Source organism: Prionailurus bengalensis, chromosome X, assembly GCF_016509475.1.
Source record: "Prionailurus bengalensis isolate Pbe53 chromosome X, Fcat_Pben_1.1_paternal_pri, whole genome shotgun sequence".
In the NCBI taxonomy this organism is placed as follows: domain Eukaryota; kingdom Metazoa; phylum Chordata; class Mammalia; order Carnivora; family Felidae; genus Prionailurus; species Prionailurus bengalensis.
In genome coordinates, this window is record NC_057361.1 from 66664516 (window position 1) to 66692119 (window position 27604).

Genomic DNA, 27604 nt, shown 5'->3' on the forward strand with positions numbered 1-27604 from the left:
AATCCAGGAAATAATAAAGATCAGAGCAGAAATTAATGCTATCGAAACCAAAAAAACCAGAACACATCAATGAAACCGGAAGTGGGTTCTTTAAAAGAATTAACAAAATTGATAAACCACTGTCCAGTCTGATCAAAAGAAAAAGGAAAGGACCCAAATAAATAAAATCAAGAATGAAAGAAGAGAGATCACAATCAACAGAGCAGAAATAAAACAATAATATGAGAATATTGTGAGAAATTATATGCCAATAAAATGGGCAAAATGGAATAAATGGGTAAATTCCTAGAAACATATACACTACCAAAACTGAAACAAGAAGAAATAGAAAATTTGAACAGACCCATAACCAGTAAGGAAATCGAATTCGTAAATCAAGAATCTGCCAAAAACAAGAGTCCAGGGCCAGATGGCTTTCCAGGGGAATTCTACCAAACATTTAAGGAAGAGTTAACACCTATTCTCTTGAAACTCTTCCAAAAAATAGAAATGGAAGGAAAGGTTCCAAACTCTATGAAGCCAGCATTACCTTGATTCCAAAACCAGACAGAGACCCCACTAAAAAGGAGAACTATAGACCAATTTCCCTGATGAACAAGGATGCAAAAATCCTCAACAAGATATAGCCAACCAGATCCAACAATACATTAAAAAAAGTTTTCACCACGACCAAGTGGGATTTATACCTGGGATGCAGGGCTGGTTCAATATCCACAAAACAATTAACGTGATTCATCACATCAATCAAAGAAAGGACAAGAACCATATGATCCTTTCAATAGATGCAGAGGAAGCATTTGACAAAATACAGCATCCTGTCTTGATAAAAACCCTCAAGAAAATAGGGATAGAAGGATCATACCTCAAGATCATAAAAGCCATATATGAACAACCCAATGCTAATATCATCCTCAATGGGGAAAACTGAGAGCTTTCCCCCTAAGGTCAGGAACAAGACAGGGATGTCCACTCTCGCCACTCTTATTCAACATAGTATTGTAAGTCTTAACCTCTGCAATCAGACAACACAAAGAAACAAAAGGCATCCAAATTGGTCAGGAGGAGGTCAAACTCTCACTCTTTGCAGATGACATGATACTCTATAGGGAAAACCCAAAAGATTCCACCAAAAAACTGCTAGAACTGATTCATGAATTTAGCAAAGTTTCAGGATATAAAATCAATGCACAGAAATCGGTTGCATTCCTATACACCAACAATGAAGCGACAGAAAGAGAACTCAAGGAATCGTTCCCATTTATAGTTGTACCAAAACCCACAAAATACCTAGGAATAAATCTAACCAAAGAGGTGAAATATCTATACACTGAAAACTATAGAAAGCTTATGAAAGAAACTGAAGACGACACAAAAAAAAGGAAAAAGATTCCATGCTCCTGGATAGGATGAACAAATATTGTTAAAATGTTGATACTACCCAAAGCAATCTACATATTCAATACAATCCCTATCAAAATAAGACCAGCATTCTTCACGGAGCTAAAACAAATAATCCTAAAATCTGTATGGAACCAGAAAAACCCTGAATAGCCAAAGCAAACTTGAAAAAGGAAACCAAAGCAGGAGGCATCACAATCCCAGACTTCAAGCTGTAATCATCAAGACAGTATGGTACTGGCACAAGAACAGACACTCTGATCAATGGTACAGAATAGAGAACCCAGAAATGGACCCACAAAGTATGCCAACTAATCTTTGACAAAGCAGGACAGAATATCCAATGGAATCAAGACAGTCTCTTCAGCAAGTGGTGCTGGGAAAACTGGACAGCGACATGCAGAAGAATGAACCTGGACCACTTTCTTACACCATACACAAAAATAAACTGAAAATGGATGAAAGACCTCAAAATCCTCGAGGAGAAAGCAGGCAAAAATCTCTTTGATCTTGGCCATAGCAACTTCTTACTCAACACGTATCCGGAGACAAGGGAAATAAAAGCAAAAATGAACTCCTGGGACCTCACCAAAATAAAAATCTTCTGCACAGTGAAGGAAATAATCAGCAAAAGTAAAAGGCAATCGACAGAATGGGAGAAGATATTTGCAAATGACATACCAGATAAAGGGTTATTATCAAAAATCTATAAAGAACTTATCAAATTCAACACCCAAAAAACAATTAATCCAGTTAAGAAATAGGAAAAACACATGAATAGACACTTGTGCAAAGAAGACATCCAGATGGCCAACCAACACATGAAAAAATGCTCAATATCACTCATCATCGGGGAACTACAAAACAAAACCACAATGAGATACCACCTCACACGTGTCAGAAAGGCTAACATTAACAACTCAGGTAACAACAGATGTTGGCGAGAATGCGGAGAAAGAGGATCTCTTTTTTATTGTTTTCGGAATGCAGGCTGGTGCAGCCACGCTGGAAAACAGTATGGAGGTTCCTTAAAAAAACTAAAACTAGAACTACCCTACGACCCAGCAATTGCACTACTAGGTATTTATCCAAGGGATACAGGTGTGCTGTTATGAAGGAACACAAGAACCCCAATGTTTATAGCAGCACTATCAACAATGGCCCAAGTATGGAAAGAGCCCAAATGTCCATCGATGGATGAATGGGTAAATAAGTGGTATATATATACAATAGAGTATTACTTGGCAATAAAAAAGAATGAAATCTTGCCACTTGCAACTACGTGGATGGAACCAGAGGATATTATGCTATGTGAAATTAGTCAGAGAAAGACAAAAATCATATGAATTCACTCATAGGAGGACTTGAAGACACAAAACATGAACATAAGGGAACGGAAAGAAAAATAATAAAAAACAGGGTGACAAAACAGAAGAGACTAATAAATATGGAGAACAAACTGATAGTTATGGGGGGGGGTGTGGAAGGGGGAATGGGCCAAATGGTAAGGGGCACTAAAGAATCTGCTCCTGATATCATTTTTGTACACTATGCTAACTAATTTGGACATAAATTTTAAAAAAGAGAAAAATAAAACAACTTAATAAAAAAACAAAAAACATTAAAAAAATCATTTATAGATTCACAAAATAGATTGCCAGAGATGGGGCAGAGATGTTGCCAGAGATGGGGCAGAGTGGAGTGGGGGGCCAAAACAGGTGTAGTGGGTCAAAACATAGAAGCTTCGGTTACAAACTAAATGAGTCTTGGGGATATAATATAAAATTGTTAAGAAAATGAATTTTAAAAGTTATTATATGAGAAAGTTAAAACTGTGTACAGATGACTAGTCTTAATTTGGTGATTCTTTCACAATATATACACATTTAGAATCATTTGTACATCTGAAACTAATATAATGTTTTATGCCCATTATGCCTCAATAAAAAATAAAAACAAAATAAAAACAGTGAAGATTTATTATTCTAGACATTAACAGTACAGATAACATAAATATGTAAAAATATATCTATACAATATCCATTTCAATAGTATCTTGCATGTTTGAATTACTCATCTTTGGGGCAAATTGTTTTCCACTAAAGACTTTTGAAATATCACATTCCATTATTGATTTCAGCCCCTTCTTGGTTTTTGCTTCTTTTTATCACAGCTTGCAATAAAAAATGGCTTTATGTAGGGGCACCTGGGTGGTTGAGTCAGTTGAGTGTCTGCTCCGGCTCAGGTCATGATCTCCTTGTCTGTGGCTTAGAGCCCTGCATCAGGCTCTGTGCTGACAGCTCAGAGCCTGGAGTTGCTTGGGATTCTTTGTCTCCCTCTCCCTCAGCCCCTCCCCCACTCTTTCACTCTCTATCTCTCAAAAATAAAAAATAAAAAAAATTAAAAGCTGGCTTTATGTAAATCGGGAATATGGCTGGGTGGGAAAATTAGTTATATGAAGGTCTGGTGTTAATACTAATTTGATTTCATTAAGAAAAACTGGCTCATGTTTATAAATTTCCATAATGTATGTCAAATAGAAATTCCATGAAACTATTAAAAATGTAGACTTTCATACCTGAAATTTAAAAATACTTTAATATTTTACATATATGGTGTAGAAAATATAACCCTATTAAAATTTCCAAAAACTAACTGTTCTTTTAAAATATTTAGTGCCTTGACTTGTTTTCTTTCTTTTTAAGATGAAATTTATTGTCAAATAGGTTTCCATACAACACCCAATCTTCCTCCCAAAGGTGCCCTCCTCAATGCCCATCACCCACCCTCCCCTACCTCCCAATCCCCATCAACCCTCAGTTTATTATCAATTTTTAAAGTCTCTTCTGTGTTGGCTCTCTTCCTGTCTAACATTTTTTTTTTCCTTCCCCTCCCCCATGATCTTCTGTTAAGGTTCTCAGGATCCACATAACAGTGAAAATATTTGGTATCTGTCTTTCTCTGTAAGACTTATTTCACTTAGCATAACACTCTCCAGTTCCATCCACATTGCTAAAAAAGGCCCTATTTCATTCTTTCTCATTGCCATGTAGTATTCCATTGTGTATATAAACCACAATTTCTTTTTTTTTTTTTTTAATTTTTTTTTCAACGTTTATTCATTTTTGGGACAGAGAGAGACAGAGCATGAACGGGGGAGGGGCAGAGAGAGAGGGAGACACAGAATCGGAAACAGGTTCCAGGCTCTGAGCCATCAGCCCAGAGCCCAACGCGGGGCTCGAACTCCCGGACCGCGAGATCGTGACCTGGCTGAAGTCGGACGCTCAACCGACTGCGCCACCCTGGCGCCCCTAAACCACAATTTCTTTATCCATTCATAAGTTGATGGATAATTAGGTTCTTTCCATAATTTGGCTATTGTTGATAGTGCTGCTGTAAACATTGGGGTACAAGTGCCCCTATGCATCAGCACTCCTGTATCCCTTGGGTAAAATCCTAGCAGTGCTATTGCTGGGTCATAGGGTAGATCTATTTTTGATTTTTTGAGGAAACTCCACATTGTTTTCCAGAGCAGCTGCATCAGTTTGCGTTCCCACCAACAGTGCAAGAGGTTTCTCCCGTTTCTCCACATCTCTCCAGCATCTACTCTCCTGATGTGTAAATTTTAGCCACTCTCACTGGCTTGAGGTGGCATCTCAGTGTGGTTTTGATTTGTATTTCCCTGAAGAGGAGTGACATTGAGCATCTTTTCACGTGCCCATTGGCCATCTGGATTTCTTCTTTAGAGAAGTGGCTATTTATGTCTTCTGCCCATTTCTTCACTGGATTATTTGTTTTTCGGGTGTGGAGTTTGGTGAGTTCTTTATAGATGTTGGATACTAGCCCTTTGTCTGATATGTCATTTGCAAATACATTTTCCCATTTCGTTGGTTGCACTTTAGTTTTGTTGATTGTTTCCTTTGCAGTGCATAAGCTTTTTCTCTTCATGAGGTCCCAATAGTTCATTTTTGCTTTTAATTCCCTTGCCTTTGGAGATGTGTCAAGTAAGGAATTGCTGCAGCTGAGGTCAAAGATTTTTCTTCCTGCTTTCTCCTCTAGCGTTTTGATGGTTTCCTGTCTGACATTCAGGTCCTTTATCCATTTTGAGTTTATTTTTGTGAATGGTGTGAGAAAGTGGTCTAGTTTCAACCTTCTGCATGTTGCTGTCCAGTTCTCCCAGCACCATTTGTTAAAGAGACTGTCTTTTTTCCACTGGATATTCTTTCCTGCTTTGTCAAAGATTAGTTGGCCATACATTTGTGGGTCTAGTTCTGGGGTTTCTATTCTATTCCATTGGTCTATGTGTCTGTTTTTTGCCAATACCATGCTGTCTTGATGATTACAGCTTTGTAGTAGAGGCTAAAGTCTGGGATTGCGATGCCTCCTGCTTTGGTCTTCTTCTTCAATATTACCTTGGCTATTCAGGGTCTTTTGTGGTTCCATAGAAATTTTAGGATTGCTTGTTCTAGTTTCGAGAAGAATGCTGGTGCAATTTTGATTGGGATTGCATTGAATGTGTAGATAGCTTTGGGTAGCATTGACATTTTAACAATATTTATTCTTCCAATCGGAATGTTTTTCCATTTCTTTATATCTTCTTCAATTTCCTTCATAACCTTTCTATAGTTTTCATCATACAGATCTTTTACATCTTTGGTTAGGTTGATTCCACGGTATTTTATGCTTCTTGGTGCAATTGTGAATGGGATCAGTGTCTTTATTTGTCTTTCTGTTGCTTCAATATTAGTGTGTAAGAATGCAACTGATTTTTGTACATTGATTTTGTATCCTGTGACTTTGCTGAATTCATGTATCAGTTCTAGCAGACTTTTGGTGGAGTCTGTCGGGTTTTCCATGTATAATATCATGTCATCTGCAAAAAGTGAAAGCTTGACATCATCATTGCCAATTTTGATGCCTTTGATTTCCTTTTGTTGTCTGACTGCTGATGCTAGAACTTCCAACACTACGTTAAACAACAGCGGAGAGAGTGGACATCCCTGTCGTGTTCCTGATCTCAGGGGGAAAACTCTCAGTTTTCCCATTGAGGATGATATTAGCTGTGGGCTTTTCATAAATGGCTTTGATGATGTTTAAGTATGTTCCTTCTATCCCGACTTTCTCAAGTGTTTTTATTAAGAAGCGATTCTGAATTTTGTCAAATACTTTTTCTACACCGATTGAGAGGATCATATGGTTCTTTTCTTTTCTTTTCTTTTATCAATGTGATGTATCACATTGATTGATTTGAGAATGTTGAACCAGCCCTGCAGCCCCAGAATGAATCCCATTTCTTATATTTCTTAGGGATTATATTTCTGAGGGACTGGTTGTAAGAAATCCATTTGCATTTGTGATTTTATCTATTTGGGTAAACTCCCCTTTCTTTTTGAGAAGCCTGGCTAGAGGTTTATCAATTTTGTTTATTTTTTCAAAAAACTAACTCATCTTTATATTGATCTGCTCTACAGTTTTTTTTAGATTCTATATTGTTTATTTCTGCTCTGATCTTTATTACTTCTCTTCTTCTGCTGGGTTTGGGGTGTTTTTGCTTCTTTGCTTCTATTTCCTTTAGGTGTGCTGTTAAGATTTTGCATCTGGGACTATTCTTGTTTCTTGAGATAGGCCTGGATTGCAATGTATTTTCCTCTCGGGACTGCCTTCACTGCATCCCAAAGCATTGGATTGCTGTATTTTCATTTGTTTCCATATATTTTTTAATTACTTCTCTAATTGACTGGTTGACCCATTCATTCTTTAGTAGGGTGTTCTTTAACCTCCATGCTTTTAGAGGTTTTCCAGACTTTTTCCTGTGGTTGATTTCAAGTTTCATAGCGCTGTGGTCTGAAAGTGTGCATGGTATGATCTCAATATTTTTATACTTATTAAGGGGCTGTTTTGTGACCCAGTATGTGATCTATCTTGGGGAATGTTCCATGTGCACTCGAGAAGAAAATATATTTTGTTGCTTTGTGATGCAGAGTTCTAAATATATGTCTCAAGTCCATCAGATCCAATGTATTATTCAGGGCCCTTGCTTGTTTATTGAACCTCTGTCTGGATGATCGATCTATAGTTGTAGGTGGAGTATTAATGTCTCTTGCAATTTCCACATTCTTATCAATAAGGTTGCTTATGTTTGTGATTAATTGTTTTATATATTTGGAGGCTCCTGTATTTAGCGCATAGACATTTATAATTGTTACCTCTTCCCGATGGAAAGACCCTGTAACTATTATTAACGGCCTTCTTAATCTCTTGTTACAGCCTTTAATTTAAAGTCTAGTTTGTCTGATATAAGTAAGGGTACTCCAGCTTTCTTCTGACTTCCAACAGTATGATAGATAGGTCTCCATCCCCTCACTTTCAACCTGAAGGTGTCCTCAGTTCTAAAATGAGTCTCTTTTAGACAGCAAATAGATGGGTCTTATTTTTTTATTCATTCTGGTACCCTATGTCTTTTGGTTGGAGCATTTCGTCCATTTACATTCAGTGTTATTATTTAAAAGATATGGGTTTACAGTCATTGTGATGTCTGTAGGTTTCATGCTTGTAGTGATGTCTCTGGTGCTTTGTGGTCCTTGCAACATTTCACTCAGAGAGTTCCCCTTAGGATCTCTTTTAGGGCTGGTTTAGTGGTGATAAGTTCCTTCAGTTTTTGTTTGTTTGGGAAAACCTTTCCCTCTTCTTCTATTCTGAATGACAGAGTTGCTCGATAAAGGATTCTCGGCTGCATACTTTTTCTGTTCATCATATTGAAGATTTCCTGCCATTCCTTTCTGGCCTGCCAAGTTCCCATAGACAGGTCTGCCACTACTGTTATGTGTGTACCTTTTTAAGTTAGAGCCTGTTTATCCCCAGCTGCTTTATTTTCTCTTTATCCTTGTATTTTGCCAGTTTCCGTATGATATGTTGAGCAGAAGATGGATTCAAGTTACGTCTGAAGGGATTTATCTGTTTCTCTAGGATTTCAATGCCTTTTTCCTTCCCCAGCTCAGGGAAATTCTCAGCTATGATTTCTTCAAGTACACCTTCAGCCCCTTTCCCTGTTCTTCTTCTGGAATTCCTATGATACAGGTATTGTTCCATTTGATTGCCTCACTTAGTTCTCCAATTCTCCCCTCATACTCCTGGATTTGTTTATCTCTCTTTTTCTCAGTTTCCTGTTTTTCCATAATTTTATCTTGTAATTCACCTATTCTCTCTTCTGCCTCTTCAAATCAAGCTGTGGTCGCCTCCACTTTACTTTGCACCTCATTTATGGCATTTTTAGCTCTTCATGACTATTTATTAGTCCCTTGATCTCTGTAGCAATAGATTCTCTGCTGTCCTCTGTGCTTTTTTCAAGCCCAGGAATTAATTTTATGGCTATTACTCTAAATTCTTATTCCTATTTATATTGCTGAAATCGTTTTGATCAATTTGTTAGTTGTTGCTACTTCCTGGAGTTTCTTTTGAGGAGAATTCTTCCAGTTCGTCATTTTGGGTAGTCCCTGGGGTGGCTCCAAACTGCAGGGTACTTCCCCTGTGCTGTCAGGAGAAACTTGTGTTGGTGGGCAGGGCTGCAATCCGACCTGATGTCTGTCCCCAGCCCACCGCTGGGGCCACAGACTGTTGTGTACCTTATCTTCCCCTCTCCCAGGGGTAGGACTCACTGTGGAGTGCTGTGGCCCCAGTCTGGACTACTTGCACACTGCCAGGCTTGTGGTGCTGATTCGATGGGATCTGGCGTATTAGCCAGGGTGGATCAGTAAGGTGCATGGGGGGTGGGAAGGGCAGGTTTAACTCGGTTTGGTGTCAGTGGTCCCCTGCGGGAGGGGCACTGCAGCACTGGGAGGGAGGCAGGTCTGTTGGAGGGATGGATCTACAGAAGTACAGCATTGGGGAAGCAAGTTCGGTGATGGGAACTGGTTCCCTTTGAAATTTCAGCTGGGGTATGGGAGAGGGAGATTGTGCTTGCCAGTGCCTTTGTTCCCCCGCTGAGCTGAGCTCTGTCTTCCAGGGCTCAACAACTCTCCCTCCCAGTGTCGTCTTGCCCTCCCTCTGGTGGAGCAGAGCTGTTGACTTTTAACATTCCAGCTGTTATGTCCTTATGGCTGTCAGGACTCATGGAGTCCGGCCCCTCTGTGTTTGCAAGCCAGACTTGGGGGCTCTGCCTTGCTGGACGGGCTGCCCTTCTGCTGCCCCGGCTCCCTCCTGCCAGTCCGCCAGTCCGTGTAGCTCCCACCACCTCTCCGCCCTTCCTACCCTCTTCTGTGGGCCTCTTGTGTACACTTGGCTCTAGAGAGTCCATTCTGCTAGTATTCTGGTAGTTTCCTGGGTTATTTAGGCAGATGTGGGTGGAATCTAAGCAATCAGTAGGAAGAGGTGAGCCCAGTGTCCCCCTATGCCGCCATCTTCCCCTGTCTCTTCCAGGATCCAATAGATCTGATACAATCTAATAAAATGTATGAATTTGGTTCAGGGGTAGTCCAGTCCAGGCTGTCTACTTTAGATAATAAACCACTGTTCGTTCCTCTAGTCCATGGCAGGTGCTCCATGTCTGTTAGACTCATTTACCTGAAATCTGCCTTGTCTTGTTTTTAAGGCTGGAAAATCAAGTGGTGATTTCTCATCACTGAAACCCGCTGAGTCCATAAGAACAACTGGCCACGTGTCTCAAAAAATTTTAGCACCAGCACATTTCTGGTATATACCATCTAAATACAGGCTAAAGAGTTGAATATAAAAAGATGAAGGTGATTAGCCAATTTTCAGAAATCAGTTTCAACGCTTATAGCCAGTTATAACACACACAATACTTACTGTATTTTGAAAAACAGAAAAGAAATTCATGCCTATTAATCATGCTGTGATTCTCACCTCTTCTGCATCAGTGCTGTTTAGTTCTTCTGCTTTAATTTTATTGTAAGTATCCAATATATCAGTACAGCTCTGATCCCTAAGAAACAAGTAAGTCAAAAGATACTTCAATATATTATTTTTAAAATCAGAAGTCAGCTCTTCTGGAAGATAAAACTGCTTCTTACCCAATAAATCGAAGTAAGACATCAGTTACAATTTTGGCTGCTTTAACTATAGGACTATCTGGCTCATTGAAAGTCCTGGCATTATGCTCAATGTAGCGAACCTCCCACATTAATGCTGATATTCTCCTATGAAAGAAAAAATAACCCTGTTACTTTTTTGATACATATAAAGTCTGTTCTAAGAATTTATAACATAGAACAACTAGGCACTCAATCATGGCATGTCAAAGGTGTTCTAATACATGTATGTAACTTAATATATGTGTATAACTGATATGCACTAATATAAAGGTATATAGTTACAGTATTTGAAGTGTAGGAAGCATTAAGAACCAGTGGACTGCATATTGGAAAGAACTGACCCAAGACATCATGGGTAAACAGGGATTTTAACGAAATAAGTATAAACACAGTGTTTTGATAAAGTCAAGGAAATGTTTAGTTTTCAGTGGAAGAAATGAGATCAAGAAAAAAAAAGAAACCAGGTTTCAGAAAAATAATTTTATGTAGTTACTTTTATGATATGTATTATCAAATTAAATTGTAGGTAATGTTATAAAATATACCCAATTGGCTATATTTATAGCCAGCTCATGTTGGAATAACTGTGATTAGGACACAGTGGACTCTGGGGTTAGAGATGTACCAAAGGGTGCCCTCTACTACTCTCTCATAATTGACTCCCAACTGAAATGAAGAAAAAATTTACTTGGCCCTTTATCTAAACACATTTTAGGGCTGGTAATTAAATCTAACTGCTGCTTAATTCCTCAACAAGGGATTTAAACATGCTCCAACTTTCTAGAGCACCTTAATCATGATGAATCCACAAACCACTTACTTAATCTGCCTTTAATAAACTAAAGTTAACAATAGTTTTTGTTTCACATGTGATTTGTGCTACTCATAATTTCTTCTCTGTCCTTTATTCCATACTCCTTACCCTGGAAGACTGAGAATCTATCAAAAAAGGTAAATTAGTGTTCCAAATCTTTAGAAGAAATTTTGGAGTATACTGAATGATTATTTTATAGTAAGAAAACACAGATCTCACTGTATCATTATACAAAAAGGAACACAAAAGATGTAAAGCTATAAACTTTATAAATAATAAAACTAAACAGACCTGTAAAAGCGATTTTCAAGTCTCCGTCTGATGGTGTTGAGGTCAGTTGGATAAGCAACTACTGTACAATACAAGGGATAGGCACTGAGATCCACTGGAACAGCAAAAGGGCTGGCAAAATCTATAACATTACCAAAATCAAAAAAGGTAGTTATAAAAGATATTAATGTTTCATGTTAACAAACAAAAACTTTATAAATCAGAAGGGAGGACAATATACTACATTACTAAAATTAAATGATCCAATTATGCAAATATTAGACAAGTATCATTAAAATGTTATTCTTTTTATTTGGACATAATATCTATGAATCATGTATGATACATTGGTTCAAATCAGGTGCAATGAGATGAATAAAAGGAGAACTTCAAATCTGTCTTTTCTGGATAAATGCCAAACAGCTCAAGTGATATGTTTTAGATAATATAGCTTAGACATGTAAGTAAAAAGTATTACTCATCCACTGTGTATCAAAAAACTCAACCAAAGTCAAGCACAGAGAATAGCTAGAGAGCCAAAGTGACTCAAGAAAGTAAAAGACCACTATATACCACGTCTTCACTATTATATAAGCTCCCAGAGAATAGAAAAAAAAATATCAATCATTACACTGGCCAAACATACAAAATATTAATATTAAAACTAGAATCACTTGATTAAAAGTGCCTCTTGAGTTAAAAGTATACAGTGAAAAATATATTTCCTTTTATAGAACTTAAAATTCTGCTGGTTTTCCTTGTTCCTTCCTAATATTCTTTCATATTCACCGTACCCAGGGACAGAAGGTGGTTGATGCCCTGAATAACCCGTTCACATTCCTCATCTCTGGAGTGAGCCCCCCACTCTCCTTCCTGGGGTTTGTATAGCAAAGCAGTCAGTTCCTCCTGGGACACAGGAACACCAGCACCAACTTCATCTGGAAAGGCAGCTATGTATAAGATTAAAAATCAGAAATGATTAGTTTCCAATACTGTGCTACTGATACTGAATTATAATTCATTTTTAAAAGCATATTTACTTCCTTCTGGAATTGGCTCCATATCCCAGGGGCTCATCTTTTCTCTCTCATTATTGTCCCAGCTATTAAAAAATAACAAGATACAAATCAAATTCACAGGACACTTACTTTTATATATCACCATAATTTGCATGACTTCCTGGGGGTAAAATTTGGAAAAGGGCAATACAGTTTTCCTTAAAGTACAATTTTACTTACATAAAGATGATTAACCTTTAATTATAGTTCACCAATATGAAATAGAGAGAGCAGTAAACTTACACTTAGTTTTACATGGCTTTTTGTTTGAATTCCAATCAAGCATGTATTCAATATTAGCCCAGGGTACATAACGAAAAGACCTCTTTGGAAAATTCCTTTCAGGTTAAGAAAGTCAATTTTAATAGATCAATTCTTTCTATGAGATAATCTACTTTACCCTAATAGTTTAAGAATAACAGCATCTCCAAAATTTTATTATTCCCTTGTGATCCACAATATGCAAAATTAAAGTCAGTACTCACAGAATAAACATTAATCATTCTTGAGAAGAAAATTTCATTCATTAAGAATCTTACAATGCTGGTATTTAATGAAAAACTAAAGTAAATGTTGTAGACAAACAGTACGTCCAAACATAATACAGTCACCTGTGCCTAGAATTCATACCATTAAATAAAAGACTGGGTACTAATATTTATTGCTATGTTCCAAACAATTACTTTAAACAATGAATTAATTTCAGGATTCTTCATGAAATAATAGTTGCAATTCTTGTCTAAAACAGAAATACTTAAAATACAGGCATAAGGGAGGTACAAATAAGTCTTCAGTTCCTGCTTTGTTTTAGCACGCATATTGGACCAAGAGGTTTATCATCAAATTCCTTCCTTACAGGTACCAGGATTACTTCCTTAATGGTACAGGTTAGATAAAGATAAGTCAAAGTAACAACGTAGTATTCCTGGTAGGGTCAGAAAGTCCATATAGTACCACAGTATTATATCAGGCATAAAATACCATAACTGTACTTACTGAACACTGTAGCACTGGAAAGAACTATCAGGATACTCTGGTTGAAAAGGTTGCTGACTCTCCACAGTCCCAAACCACCAGGCATCATCAATTATACTGCGGAATCTATCACCTATAATATTTTTGGAAATTCTTAAAAGGATGTTTTTGAGAGTAACAGCTTTGTTCACACTTTAAATTGCTACTTTTTGTTGGACAAAGTAGCCTTGTATCTAGCATTATTAGAGGTTTCAATCTGAGTTTCCCAGATAAGTAAATTTTATATTTTACTCTAAGGTTTTGACTTCCAAGTACTAGTAATCTTTCTGAGATAAATCAAATATGTCCATGTCTTCTTAAATAAATGTTACCACATATAATCTAATTTTTATCAATTACTTAGGATCATTATTAGGCATACTTTTTCTTGTACTGTACTGTATGTTACTACAGTTCTTTTCCTTTTTGCTTTCAGCTTTTTGCCTTTAATAATCTCTTCATACTATTCTGCCTCTAAAGCGCTAAGGATTATAAAACCAAACCATTGCAGACAAAAATGTTTCTCCCACATAAGAAAGGAGAATTCAACAGTACTAATAGCAACCATTTACACAGTATAAATTTTAAATATTTAGGTTCCATCTTAAGTGCTATCATTTATTGCACACATCACCTTGTAGGTGTGTTCTGATGTGATTGTTATCATAAAGATAATGGAAGTGGGACACAGAGAGATTAAAAACTTGCCCAAGATGAAATAGCTAGTGAAGGGTTAAAGGAAGGGATAGGAGAGGAGGGAAAGGGAGAGGAAGAGAAAAGGTGCAGAAACAGGTAGAGGTACAGAGAGAAACAGAGTGAGAGAGAGAGAGAAAGAGTGACAAAAAGAGAAAGAAAGAAAGAAAATCACAATCAGTAATGGCCTGCTTAAGAGCCCAAGTGTTAAGTACTCTATATTAGGCAGTACTCTATATTAGGGCAAGTGACATTTGATGGTTTTTTTTTAAATTCAGATTTGTATTCTAATGGATTAGATATTTGCAGAAAGATTAGAGGTTATATGCTAAACACAATGTGCATAAAATCACCTAAACATAACTGAGAAGGAAAATTTAATTTGATTTTTCTAATTTGGTTAACAGCTTTTACCAACTAGATGTTATACTAGCTTATTTCTATTAAATTATAATTAAAATGTTACTCTATTTCAAACTTAATTGTTATTAAGTGAGAATTTTATACTCACCAATCTGCCAGTTCCTTTCTTTGGCTTCATTATAAAACTGATGTAGCACAAGGAAGTCAATGACATCTGGCATGTCATGATACCTGTACAAAAAATAAAGCACATATGAATCAATATACAAATATAACAGCATATGATACTAAATATCCAGAGATCTATGTTTAAAGTAGAGTCATTTAAAAAATGTTGTAAGCCTCAAGGTTCCTGCAAATGTCTTTACTTAAACTCCATCTGCTTTTGTTAGTCCCCTGCCTATTACTCTATCACTTTAATAACATAAAGACACCAATGAAGGTCCTTAAAGCTTAGTATAAGGTATTTTATATTAAGGGCTCTTAATATAAAAGAGTCTATAATTAGAAAAGTATGAATTGATGTTCTTTCATCTCCTCAGATTTCAAACTCTAAGAAATGTGCCGCTGACTAATCATTTATTATTAACAGAAGTAAAAGCAACTACCATGTTTCAACCACACCATTAGGCATTTATAAAGGTTTTTCTTTTAATTCATCACAACAATCTTGAGGCAGTTACTAACATTTACATTTGCAGATGAAGGCATAAATTCGGAGAGGTTAAGTAACTTGCTCACAGATATATATCTAGTTGATCATTAAACAATACAGGTTTGAACCCCTGCAGGTCAACTTATATGCAGACTTTTTTCAATAAATATGCATATATATACTGTAAATATATTTTCTCTCTCTTTATGATTTTCTTAATTACATTTTATTTTCTCTTGATTACTTTATTGTAAGAATACTATATATAATACATAAAACATACAAAATACATATTAGTCAAAAGTTTATTTTATCAATAAGGCTTCTGTTTAACAGCAGGCTATTAGTAGTTAAGTTTTTGGCGAGTCAAAAGTTACATACAGATTTTCAACTGTCGGGGGTCAGTACCCATAAGTCCCCACATTGTTCAAGGGTTAACTGTATACACACAAAACATACTACAGTACATATATGTTTGCTACACACACACATGCATGCACACACATGGAAGTTTATAAATATGTATATATATAGCTATTACGTGTAAAAAAAAGAATTAAACATTAAACCCTGGTCTTTAAAACTCTAAAGCCCATAGTACTATAGTATTTTCTCTCCCATCAAGCCTTGTACTCTGCAGAATAAATGATTGGGATTAAAACACACACACACACACACACACACACACACACACATACATGCACACACACGCGCACGCGCACACACAGCCAGAGACAGCTACTCACTTAATGGAAAAAGATTCTCCAGTCATTTTGCCTGAAATGGGGTCCAGAAATGCAAGCTTCAAGCAACACAGTGTAGGTGGTCCAACCTCATATTTGATTCCTACAATCTTAACAAACTCTTGTTCCTATTCATGAGAATACCAATAAATTATTACTTTCAATATAAATGCCTGACAGTTGCATATTATTTCATTATTTTTGAACAATTAAAAAACTATCTGAATACCCACCAAATACTAAGCATTCCACTATGTGTTAAAGGCAGTAAGACATAGTCCTTGACAATATCAAGTCATAGTATACTTCAGGGCTCTAAACCAAGGATAAGCAACCAAATCCCCTTGAGAACATTTTTAAAATTCATATTCTCAAAACCTACTCCTATAGAATTGAATTCAATAGGTCTGGGGTATGACAAGTTTAGTCATACATATTTTGAAATAATTCCCCAAGGGATTATGATGTTTTTGCCTGGTTAAGACATATATTATGTAAGTATGCAGGTAGACATGTATGTGTATATTTGGGGAAAGGGCTTACATATTTTAATGCCTACAATATTATTTTATAAACCACTCTCATAACTGATTATTAGTCATACTTAGCAGTTGGCAAAACTGAGCCTTATGGGCATAGTGACTTGTTTTACTCTACTTTCACCTGATTTAGAATAGTGATAGCATCCCTATCTCCCAGGAGATGATTGTGTAAAGCTCACTTGATAAGATATTTTCATACCTCACAACCTTAATACAATATTTTACAAGTATCTAAATCTTTGTTTCAATAAATCTACATTCTTTCATGTATGCTTCCTGCTAAGTATCATCACACAACAATCCTTCATTTACCTGAAAAACCACTGTAACACTGCTCTTAAGTCTCTTGTTCTTCAAGTTGGAAAAACAAAAGAAGAAAACATGCATAAACCTAACTAGAAATGATGATGTATGTATCTATGTATTTATGAAGGAATGAGTATGTATTTACAGTCAGAAAAACCTCCAAAATATTAAACATACCTATTTTACTCAATACCATGTAGTTATATAGGTACTGTATCAAAAATGATAATCCATAAAGTACCACAAAGTTCTCAGTTTCTTGGGATTTATGATATTTATGATTTTTAATTAAAGCCACTGGAACCTCAAGGGTGTCTGTAATCCACACACAAAGTCAGTTTATAGAGCCTCCGAATATACAAAGCTGCTCAGGAAAATAACCACACCAGGGAACTACTGCTTTGCTCCAAATATAGAATGGTATACACTAGACGACTTGAAGCTTGAAGAAAATTAGGTCAAATAATCAAGACAACAAATAGCATACAAATTTCAGCAAACATAAAATGGGACCCATAACACATGTACAAGAGTATGGAACATCTCCTTATCTTAGACACACAATCAAAAATGAAATATGTACGAAACTGAGAAAAAGCTATATATACGCAAGTAACTTAATTCCAAAGCTACTTCAGTTAGTTTATGAAGTATCAAAACTACTTCATAGTTTATGAATTTGGCCAACTTACCCTGAGATCCATTTTATTCCATGGCTGTTTTTGTAAATTAAGGCTGTATATTTTTGACTTCCTTACAGCCCGCACATAAGCTTCATGTCCTTGCCTGAAATAGATAAGCTAAAACAAAAAACATAAGGTATTAACAAGCAGTATCCTATTTAATTAACAACTCTATGTATCCCAGTATATACTGTTACAAATGTCTTCTTCTGTTTACAACAAAATTATAATTTTGAAAAAAATGTATAATTATTTGTCACTATCAAATAACGTTCATTCAGTATTCATGTCTATGTTGCCTGTACTAAGTACTGCATAAAAACACTGCATATAGGTATTGCATATAAACACTGTATACACAATCCTTTTCCTTCTAGCTGCTTCATAAATTTCTGAAGAAAGAGGAACCAATGACAAATGTACACAGAACTGATCATATTTTAAAGTACTATTTTTCAAACTATAAGAGTAAAAATATCAATAATAACCACGTTATTCAGATATAATTTATTACATATATATTACTGTATACAACAAATATTGATTGAACATATGTGTACAAGGCACTGGGTGCAGTGGTAACATACCAAAATAAAATCCTTTCCCTCGAGGATATGGGCAGACAGGTAAACATATGAGTATAATATAAGGCTGAATATACTAAATATCATAAGAGAGAAATAACTTAGGTGAAAGCTCAGGAGGAAAGAGCAGCAGGTAAATGGAAAGTAGGAATAACATCCAGGAGAAGTTGGCATTTAAGTTAAACTTGTAAACATGAGTATTTTCAAAGGCAATGATCTGTGGCTATGGCCATTCCAGGCAAAATACTGAAGGCTTAACATTTAAAGTAAAAAGTAATGGTGCCATTAAGAGATTGGTTTTATAAAAAGTATCAATTTTATTAATTCTTTAAAAACATTTAATTTATGTATTTCACTGTCTGATTCACTTATATATCTCCTCCATTAGAAGAAGTATGAGTTTTACGAGTTCTTTAAAAACATTCTTTCATTTACGTATTTCACTGATGGACTCACTTATATACTTCCTCCATTACCTGCACAATTATCATTACCTAATACACACTACTCCTGAGGCATAGAAGCATATTCTAAATTTAACAAAGCAGAGGGAAAGTGATTCCACCAAGGTAAATATGGTCTTATATAAGAGAGGTGTCTCATCAGACATATAATATAGAGATTCTTGTTCTCTTTTGTAAAGACTTCTAAGATTAATTAAAGATAACTCTCCTTAGAGGAAGACGGCAGCAGAGCAGGAAGATCTCAGGCTCCTTTCATTCCAAGAAACACAACTAGATAAATTTCAAATCATCCTAAATACCACAGGAATGAACCTGAAGACTGGCAGAACAAACTCCAAAACTGAAGGGAGAGAAGAGGCCTCACTGAAGAAGGTAAGAAGTGGAGACATGGGTTAGGGGAGAAACAGATTGTGGGTAATGCAAAGGGGAGGGAGCCATGGTCATGAAGTGGGAGAGAGGAGCTCATAGGGGTACACACAAGGAGAACATTTCCCCAAAGCCATTGGCTTGGAAAAAGACAGGGGATGAATTTTGTGAGGTCTTGCAATAAGCTGGGCTTTGTTAAAGTCTAGAGTTTTAAAGAACAGTGTGTTTGGCTGGTATAGAGCCAGGAGGGCACTGCCCTACTGCTAGAGAGAAGGCAGGCAAACAACTCGGGTGCAGACAGTAGGGATACAGTTATCTGAAGCGTGCATGGGGCACATACTAGGGAGATTTTTTGCTCTTCTTGGAATATGTCCCTGAGAGGAAGCATTCACAGAGACATCTCTCTGGGAACAAAGGAGGTGGATGGTGCCATTTCCCTCCCCTGCCTCTAACTATAAACACACAGCCACCACAGGAAGCAGCAAAACACTAACATTGGCTGCCTAGCTTCCCCACACCCCTGTGCTCTGGTGGAACTGCCCTCTCAGTCAGGCTTGCCTTAGTCCCAGTGGAACAAGCCCCTCTCCCAGAAGATCAGAAGAAACCCCTGCCCACACCAAGTCTTCCTACCAGAGAGTACTACAGGGCCCCAGTTCTGATGGAGGTGGTGACAGGTCTCATTACACAAGATCAGAGCCCACTTAGTTAAAACTCATCACATTCAGGCCTGGGGACCAAAGTCAGCCCACAGCAGGCAAGAAGAGCCTCTGCAGATGAACAGCCTGAAGAATAGAGCAGCCAAAACACAACAGCAGAGTGCAAGCAGCACACATCTGAGACACTCCCTGAAGTGCCAGGCCCTGAGCCCTATATAATCTCTTCTTAATAAGGCCATTACTTTTAGGAGACGGATGCATAACTTTTCTTTTTTTTTTTTTTTTTATAAAAAAGAAGAGAAGAAGGCAAAGACTTAGACAAAATAACAAGATGGAGGAATTCATCCCAAATGAAAGAACAAGATAAAGTCACAGGCCAGAGATCTAAGTGAAACAGATATAAATAACATGCCTGATGGAAAATTTAAACCAATAATCATAAGGATACTGATACTGAAAAAAGAAGACATCAGGGGCACCTGGGTGGCTCAGTCAGTTAAGTGTCAGACTTCGGTTCAGGTCATGCTCTCACGGTTCATGGGTTCGTGAATTCAAGTCACCCATCAGGCTCTGTGCTGATAGCTCAGAGCCTGGAGCCTACTTAGGTTTCTGTGTCTCCCTCTCTCTCTGCCCCTCTTCCGCTCTCACTCTGTCTCCCTCTCTCTCTCCTAAAAATGAATATTTTTTAAAAAAAAGAAGACATCAGTGACACCCTTAAGACAGAGATAAAAGAGTTAAAAAACAATCAGATATGAAGAGTGAAATAGAAGAGATTAGAAACATGCTTGAGGCAATTAACTGCAGGCTGGAAGAAGCAAAGGAATGAATTAGTGACCTAGAATACAAAGTAATGTAAAGTAATGAAGCTAAACAAATGAGAGAAAGAATTATGCAACAGAATAGATTTAGAGAATTCAGTGACTTAATCAAATGTAACAGCATACACATTACAGGAGTCAAAGAGGAAGAAGAGAGAAAAGGGCATAGAAAATTTACTTGAAGAAACAATAGCTGAGACCCTCCCTAATATGGGGAAGAAAACAGACATCTGGATCCAGGAGGCACAGAGAACTTGCATCAAAATAAACAAAAGCAGGCCAAACAAAGACATATTATAATTAAATGTATAAAATACAGTGATAAAGTCAAGTCTGAAAGTCAGCAAGAGAAAAGAAGTCCTTAACTACAAGAGAAAAGACATAGGCAGCTGCAGATTTCCTAAAAGGAACTTGGCCATTCAGAGAGGAGTGCATGATATATGCAAAGTTCTGAATGGGAAAAATCTGCAGTCAAGAATGCCCTATCCAGCAAAGATATCATTCAGAATAGGAGAGATAAAGAGTTTCCCAAACAAAAACTGAAGGGAGTGTGTGACCACTAAACCAGCCCTTCCAAGAAATATTAAAGGGGACTCTGAGGGGAAAGCAGAGACAAAAAAATGACAAAGACTAGAAAGGATTAGAGAAAATCTCAGAAACAATGATAAATCAAGTAATAAAAATGGTATTAAATTCAAATCTGAATTACTCTGAAGGTAAATGGACAAAATACTCTAATCAAAAGACCTGGATATAAGAATAGATAAAGTAGATAAAAACACAAGACCCATCTATACACTGTCTATAAAAAACTCATTTCAGACCTAAAGACGCCTACAGATTGAAATCAAGGGGATGGAGAAGGATTTATCATTCAAATGCATGTCAAAAGAAACCTACAGTAGCAATAATTATATCAGACAAACCAGACTTTAAAACAAAGACTGTAACAAGAGATAAAAAGGGCAAGATAGCATAATAAAGGGGACAATCACAAAGATATAACAATTGTAAATATGTATGCACCCAACAATGGAACAATCAAATATATGAAACAGTTAATAACAAACATAGAGGAACTAATTGGTAGTTATACAACAGTAGGGGATTTTACATTTTTTTAAGTTTATTTATTTAAAAAAAAATTTAACGTTTATTATTTGAGAGAAAGAGAGAGAGAGACAGAGAGCAAGCAGGGGAGGGGAAGAGAGAGAGCGAGACACAGTATCTGAAGCAGGCTCCAGGCTCTGAGCTGCCAGCAAACAGCCCAGCACAGGGCTCAAACCCACAGAACACGAGATCATGACCTGAGCTGAAGTCAGCTGCTTAACCAACTGAGCCACCCATGCACCCCTATTTATTTATTTTGAGAGAGAGAGCATGCATGCATACAAGCAGGATAGGGGCAGAGACAGAGGGAGAGAGAGAGAACACCAAGCAGGCTCTGCACTATTGATGCAGAGAATAGTAGGGGACTTTAACATTCCATTGACATCAACAGGTAGATCAACTAAACAGAAAATAAGCAAGGAAACAATGCCTTTGAATGCCACACTGGAGCAGATGGATTTAGCACATATATACAGAACAGTCCATCATAAACAGCAGAATATACACATTCCTTTCAACTGCAAATGGAAAATTCCCCAGAATAGATCATGTGTTAGGTCACAAAACAGGCCTCAACAAATACAAAGAGACTGAAGTCATGCCATACAACTTTTCTGACCACAACACTGTGAAAATAGAAGTCAACCACAAAAAAAAGATCTAGAAAAACTACAAAAATGAGGTGAATAACATGCTACTAAACAATGAATGGGTCAACCAGGAAATAAAAAAAAAAATACATGGAGACAAATGTAAATGAAAACACAATGGTCCAAAACATTGGGGATGCAGCAAAAGTAGTCCTCACAACAAAGTATATAACAATACAGGCCAACTCAAGAAGAAAAATCTCTAAGAAACAACCTAACTTCCAACCTAAAGGAGTGAGGAAAAAAAGAAATAAAGCTTAAATCCAGGAGAAGGAAGGAAATAATAAAGATTAGAGAAGAAATAAATGATATGGAAACTAAAAAAAAAATACACTAGATAAATAAAACCAGGAGTTGTTGCTTTTTTTAAAACATTTTTAATTTTTTTTTATTGTAAAGAAAGAGAGCATATGAGTTGGGGAGAGGGGCCGATTATGACCTGAGGGGATTATGATCTGAGCCGGAATCAAGAGTTGGACATTCAACCAACTGAATCACCCAGGCGCCCTGAGGAGCTGTTTCTTTAAAAAAAAAATCAACTAAATTGGGGCACATGGATGGCTCAGTGGATTAAGCATCTGACTTTCACTCAGGTCATGATCTCACAGTTTGTGGGTTTGAGCCCCACATCAGGTTCTATGCTGACAGCTCAGAGCCTGGAGTCTGCTTTGGATTCTGTGTGTCCCTCTTGCTCTGCCCCTCCCCAGCTCACACTCTGTCTGTCTCTCTCTCAAAAATAAATAAACATTAAACAATTTTTAAAAAATCAACAAAATTGATAAACTTGTAGCCAGACTTAACAAAAAGAAAAAAGATCTAAATAAGTAAAAGCACACGAGAGAGGAGAAATAAAAACCAATACCACAGATATACAAACAATTATAAGAGAGTATCATGAAAAACTATATGCCAACAAATTGGACAAACTGGAAGAAATGGATAAATTCCTAGAAACATATAACTTATGCAAAATGAAACAGTAATAAATAGAAACCTTCAACAGAACAATAACCAGCAAAGAAATTGAATCAGTAAGAAAAGATTACCCAGGAGTCAAGTTTAGGACCAGAGGGCTTCATAGGCAAATTCTACCAAACATTTAAGGAAGAGTTAATACCTATACTGCTCAAACTGTTCCAAAAAAAAAAAAAAAAAAAAAAAAAGGAAAGAAAACATCCAAATACATTCTATGAGGCCTGCATTACCCTGATACCAAAACCAGATAGAGACACCACTATAAAAGAGAACTACAGGCCAATATATCTGATAAACATGGACACAAAAATTCTCAATAAAATACTAGCAAACTGGATCCAAAAATACATTAAAAACAACAACAACAACAACAACAACAGGGGTACCTGGGTGGCTCAGTCAGTTAAACGTCTGACTCTTCATTTCTGCTCAGGTCATGATCAGGATCAAGGCTCGCATTGGGCTCTGCACAGACAGTGTGGAGCCTGCTTGGGATTCTCTCTCCCTGTCTCTCTGCCCCTCCCCCATGTGCTCGAGTGTGCGCGTGCTTGCTCTATCTCTCAAACAATAAATAAACTTTAAAAACAAATTCACCATGATCAAGTGTGAATTACTCCTGGGTTGCAAAAGTGGTTTAATATTCACAAATCAATCAACAGGATACATTACATTAATGAGAAAAAGGATAAAAACCATATGGTCATTTTAAGAGATGCAGAAAAAGCATTTAACAAAGCACAACATCCATTTATGATTAAAAAAAAAACCTAAACAAATTAGGTTTGTAGGAAACATACCTCAATACAATAAAGGCCATATACAAAACACCCACAGCTAATATCATCCCCAAAGGGGAAAAACTGAGTGCTTTCCCTTTGTGGTTAGGAACAAGGTAGGGATGGATACTCTTACAACTCTCATTTAACATACTACAGGAAGTACTACCCTTGGCAATCGACAACAAAAAGAAATAAATGGCATCCAAATCAGTAAGGAAGAAGTTAAACTTTTCACTATTTGCAGATGACATTATACACTATATAGACAACCTGAAAGATTGGACTAAAAACCTACTAGAATTGATGCACAAATTCAGTAAAATTACAGGCTACAAAATCAATTTAAAGAAATCTGTTACATTTCTATACATCAATAAGGAATAAGCAGAAAGAGAAATTAAGGAATCAATAGTATTTACAGTTGCACCAAAACTAACAGGATACCTAGGAATGAACCTAACCAAAAAGATAAAAGACCTAAACTCTGAAAACTATAAAACACTGATGAAAGAAATGAAAAACAACACAAAGAAATGGAAAGACATTCCATGCTCATGGACTGGAAGAACAAATATTGTTAAAATGTCTATACTACCCAAAGCAACCTACACATTTTATGCAATCCCTATCAAAATAACATCAGTATTTTTCACAGAACTAGAACAAACAATCCTAAAATCTGTATGGAACCACAAAAGATTCTGAAGAGCCAAAGCTATGTTGAAAAAGAAAAGCAAAGACGTAGGGATCACAATTCCTGACTTCATGTTATATTACAAAGTTGTAGTGATCAAAACAGTATGGTACTGGCACAAATGTAGACACATAGATTAATAGAACAGAATAGAAAACCCAGAAATAAACGCACAGTTACATGGTCAATTCATCTTCAACAAAGCAGGAAAGAATATCCCATGGGAAAAAGTCTCTTCAACAGTGTTGGGAAAACTTGACAATGTCATGCAGAAGAATGAAACCGGACCACTTTTTTACATGCTACAGAAACACAAATTCAAAATGGTTTAAAGACCCAAATGTGATACCTGAAACAATAATAAGTCCTAGAAGTGAACACAGACACTAACTTCTCTGACACTGGCTGTGGCAACTTCTTTCTACATATGTCTTCTGAGGCAAGAGAAAGAGAAGCAAAGATAATCTATTGGGACTACATCAAAATAAAAAGCTTTTGTAGAGTGAAGGAAATAATTAACAAAACTAAAAGGCAACCTACGGAATGGGAGAAGATATTTGTAAACGACACTTCTAATAAAGGATTAGTATCCAAAATATATGTGCAAGTTATAAAACTCAATACTCAAAACATTCATGATCCAATTTAAAAAAAATGAATGATCCAATTAAAAGGTATATATGTATTATATATACATATATATAAAAAGGTATATATGTATATATGTGTGTATATATGTACACACATGTACATATATGTATACATATATGTATATATGTATGTATATATGCACACACATATGTATGTATGTGTATATACACACACACACATACACATACAATGGAATATTACTCGGCCATCAAAAAGAATGAAATATTGCCATTCTCAAGGACATGGGTTTAGCTAGAAAGTATCATGTTAAATGAAATAAGTCAGTCAGAGAAAGACAGATACCATATGAATTCACATATATGTGGAATTTAAGAAAGAAAACAAATGAACAAAGGAAAAAAAGAGAGAGCAAGGGAAATGGAGAAACAGACTTAACTATAGAGAATAAACTCATGGTTACCAGAGGAAAAGTGGGTAAGGGTTATGGGTTAAATAGGTGCTAGAGATTAAGGAGTGCACTTGTGATAAGCACTGGGTGTTGTATGGAAGTGTGGCATCGGTATATTGCATACCTGAAAGTAATAAAATTCTATGTTCAGTAATTGGAATTTGAATAAAAACTTAAAAAAATTCCTCCCCTAAAGCTTCCATAAAAACAGGCAATAAATACAAGAAATCATGATTTTGTATATGCCCCTGAAAAATCTCTTTAGGTTTTATTAATACAGCATTCATCACAGCATGTTCTACTAAAATAACCAAACAAACAAGCATTACTCAAAAGTCTAATACTTACTGGAAGACACACTACAAAAAGAAACATTTTAATAATATGAATGATTATTCAATATACCAGAGAATGTACAAGCCAAGTAGAGTTAAAATATTATAATTTAACATAATTTTCATAAAAAAATAAAAAATTTTCTCACCAGATAGAATTTAAATCAATTTTTGACTGAGTAATCATAAATAGAGTTATATTATTCAATCACAGGCTTAGTAGGAAGGACTGTCTCATGAAATGACGTTCCTCTAATCACTGAAAGAGGCAGTTATCCTCTAGCATATTATCTATCAGGTTGGGCATGGGCTTTTTTAAAAAAGAGAATATTAGGACTTGAAGTAGGACTCCAAATACCACTCAATTCTGCTAAGTAGAAACTAAATTAAAAATAGACAATTATTTTCATGACTTCACCAGTCAAATAATGTATTTCAATATACTGGAGACACTGTGCCAAGTATTAGAAGTGAAACTGCTTAAAAAAGCATAAAGTTGAACAAAAATCAAAATGGCTACACAAACGTTTTAGTGAAGCTGGATTTTATTTTTTTTATTATTTTTTTAACATTTATTTATTTATTTATTTATTTTTAAAAATTTTTTTTCAACGTTTATTTATTTTGGGACAGAGAGAGACAGAGCATGAATGGGGGAGGGGCAGAGAAAGAGGGAGACACAGAATCGGAAACAGGCTCCAGGCTCTGAGCCATCAGTCCAGAGCCTGACGCGGGGCTCGAACTCACGGACTGCAAGATCGTGACCTGGCTGAAGTCGGACGCTTAACCGACTGCGCCACCCAGGCGCCCCAACATTTATTTATTTTTAAGAGACAGAGAGAGACAGAATATGAAGGGGAGGGGCAGAGAGAGAGGGAGACACAGAATTCGAAGCACGCTACAGGCTCTGAGCTGTCAGCACAGAGCCCGACGCGGGGTCTCAACTCACAAACCGCGAGATCATGACCTGAGCCGAAGCCGGGCGCTCGACCAACTGAGCCACCCAGGCGCCCCAAAGCTGGATTTTACTTTATTTTCTTAATGTTTATTCATTTTTGAGAGACAGAGCATGAGCAGGTAAGGGGCAGAGAGAGGGAGACACAGAATCTGAAGCAAGGTCCAGGCTCCAAGCTGTCAGCACAGAGCCCGTCAGGGGGCTTGAACTCACGAACCGCGAGATTATGACCTGAGCTGAAGTTGGACGCTCAACCAACTGAGCCACCCAGGCGCCCCAATGAAGCTGGATTTTAAAGTAACCTTTTACGTCTCTTCTGCAAACCTCCCCTCCTCCCTTTAGGCTTTTGTTTCAGCAACCTGGTACCATCTTAAAGACATAACAAAAGGAGGCTGGTAGCAAGTACCCAATTCCTGTCAAAATCAGTTGGATTCTGTATTTCCCTAAAACACTCTCTAGCCCCTCCCTCCAGTGGGCTTGCAGTTGTTGAAGGCCAGAGCCTGCTGCAGCCTCCTTTGCCTGGGAAAGCAATAAAGCTATTGTGCCTCTTTATCCCAAACTCTGTCTTC

General features: G+C 36.7%; 1 protein-coding gene across 3 annotated transcripts in view; it reads right to left on the bottom strand.

The window, feature by feature from the left end:
- The window catches only part of BRWD3 (bromodomain and WD repeat domain containing 3), a 234360-nt gene that overhangs the window by 53096 nt on the left and 153660 nt on the right, over positions 1-27604 (bottom strand). For all 3 annotated transcript variants that reach the window (XM_043570815.1, XM_043570814.1, XM_043570816.1), the window contains exons 25-33: positions 17599-17706; positions 16062-16186; positions 14809-14891; positions 13587-13698; positions 12573-12634; positions 12327-12482; positions 11554-11674; positions 10428-10553; positions 10261-10339 (exon numbers count right to left, since the gene is read on the bottom strand). In XM_043570815.1, the coding sequence (XP_043426750.1) occupies positions 10261-10339; positions 10428-10553; positions 11554-11674; positions 12327-12482; positions 12573-12634; positions 13587-13698; positions 14809-14891; positions 16062-16186; positions 17599-17706 (972 nt within the window). The remainder of the gene's footprint in view (positions 1-10260; positions 10340-10427; positions 10554-11553; positions 11675-12326; positions 12483-12572; positions 12635-13586; positions 13699-14808; positions 14892-16061; positions 16187-17598; positions 17707-27604) is intronic.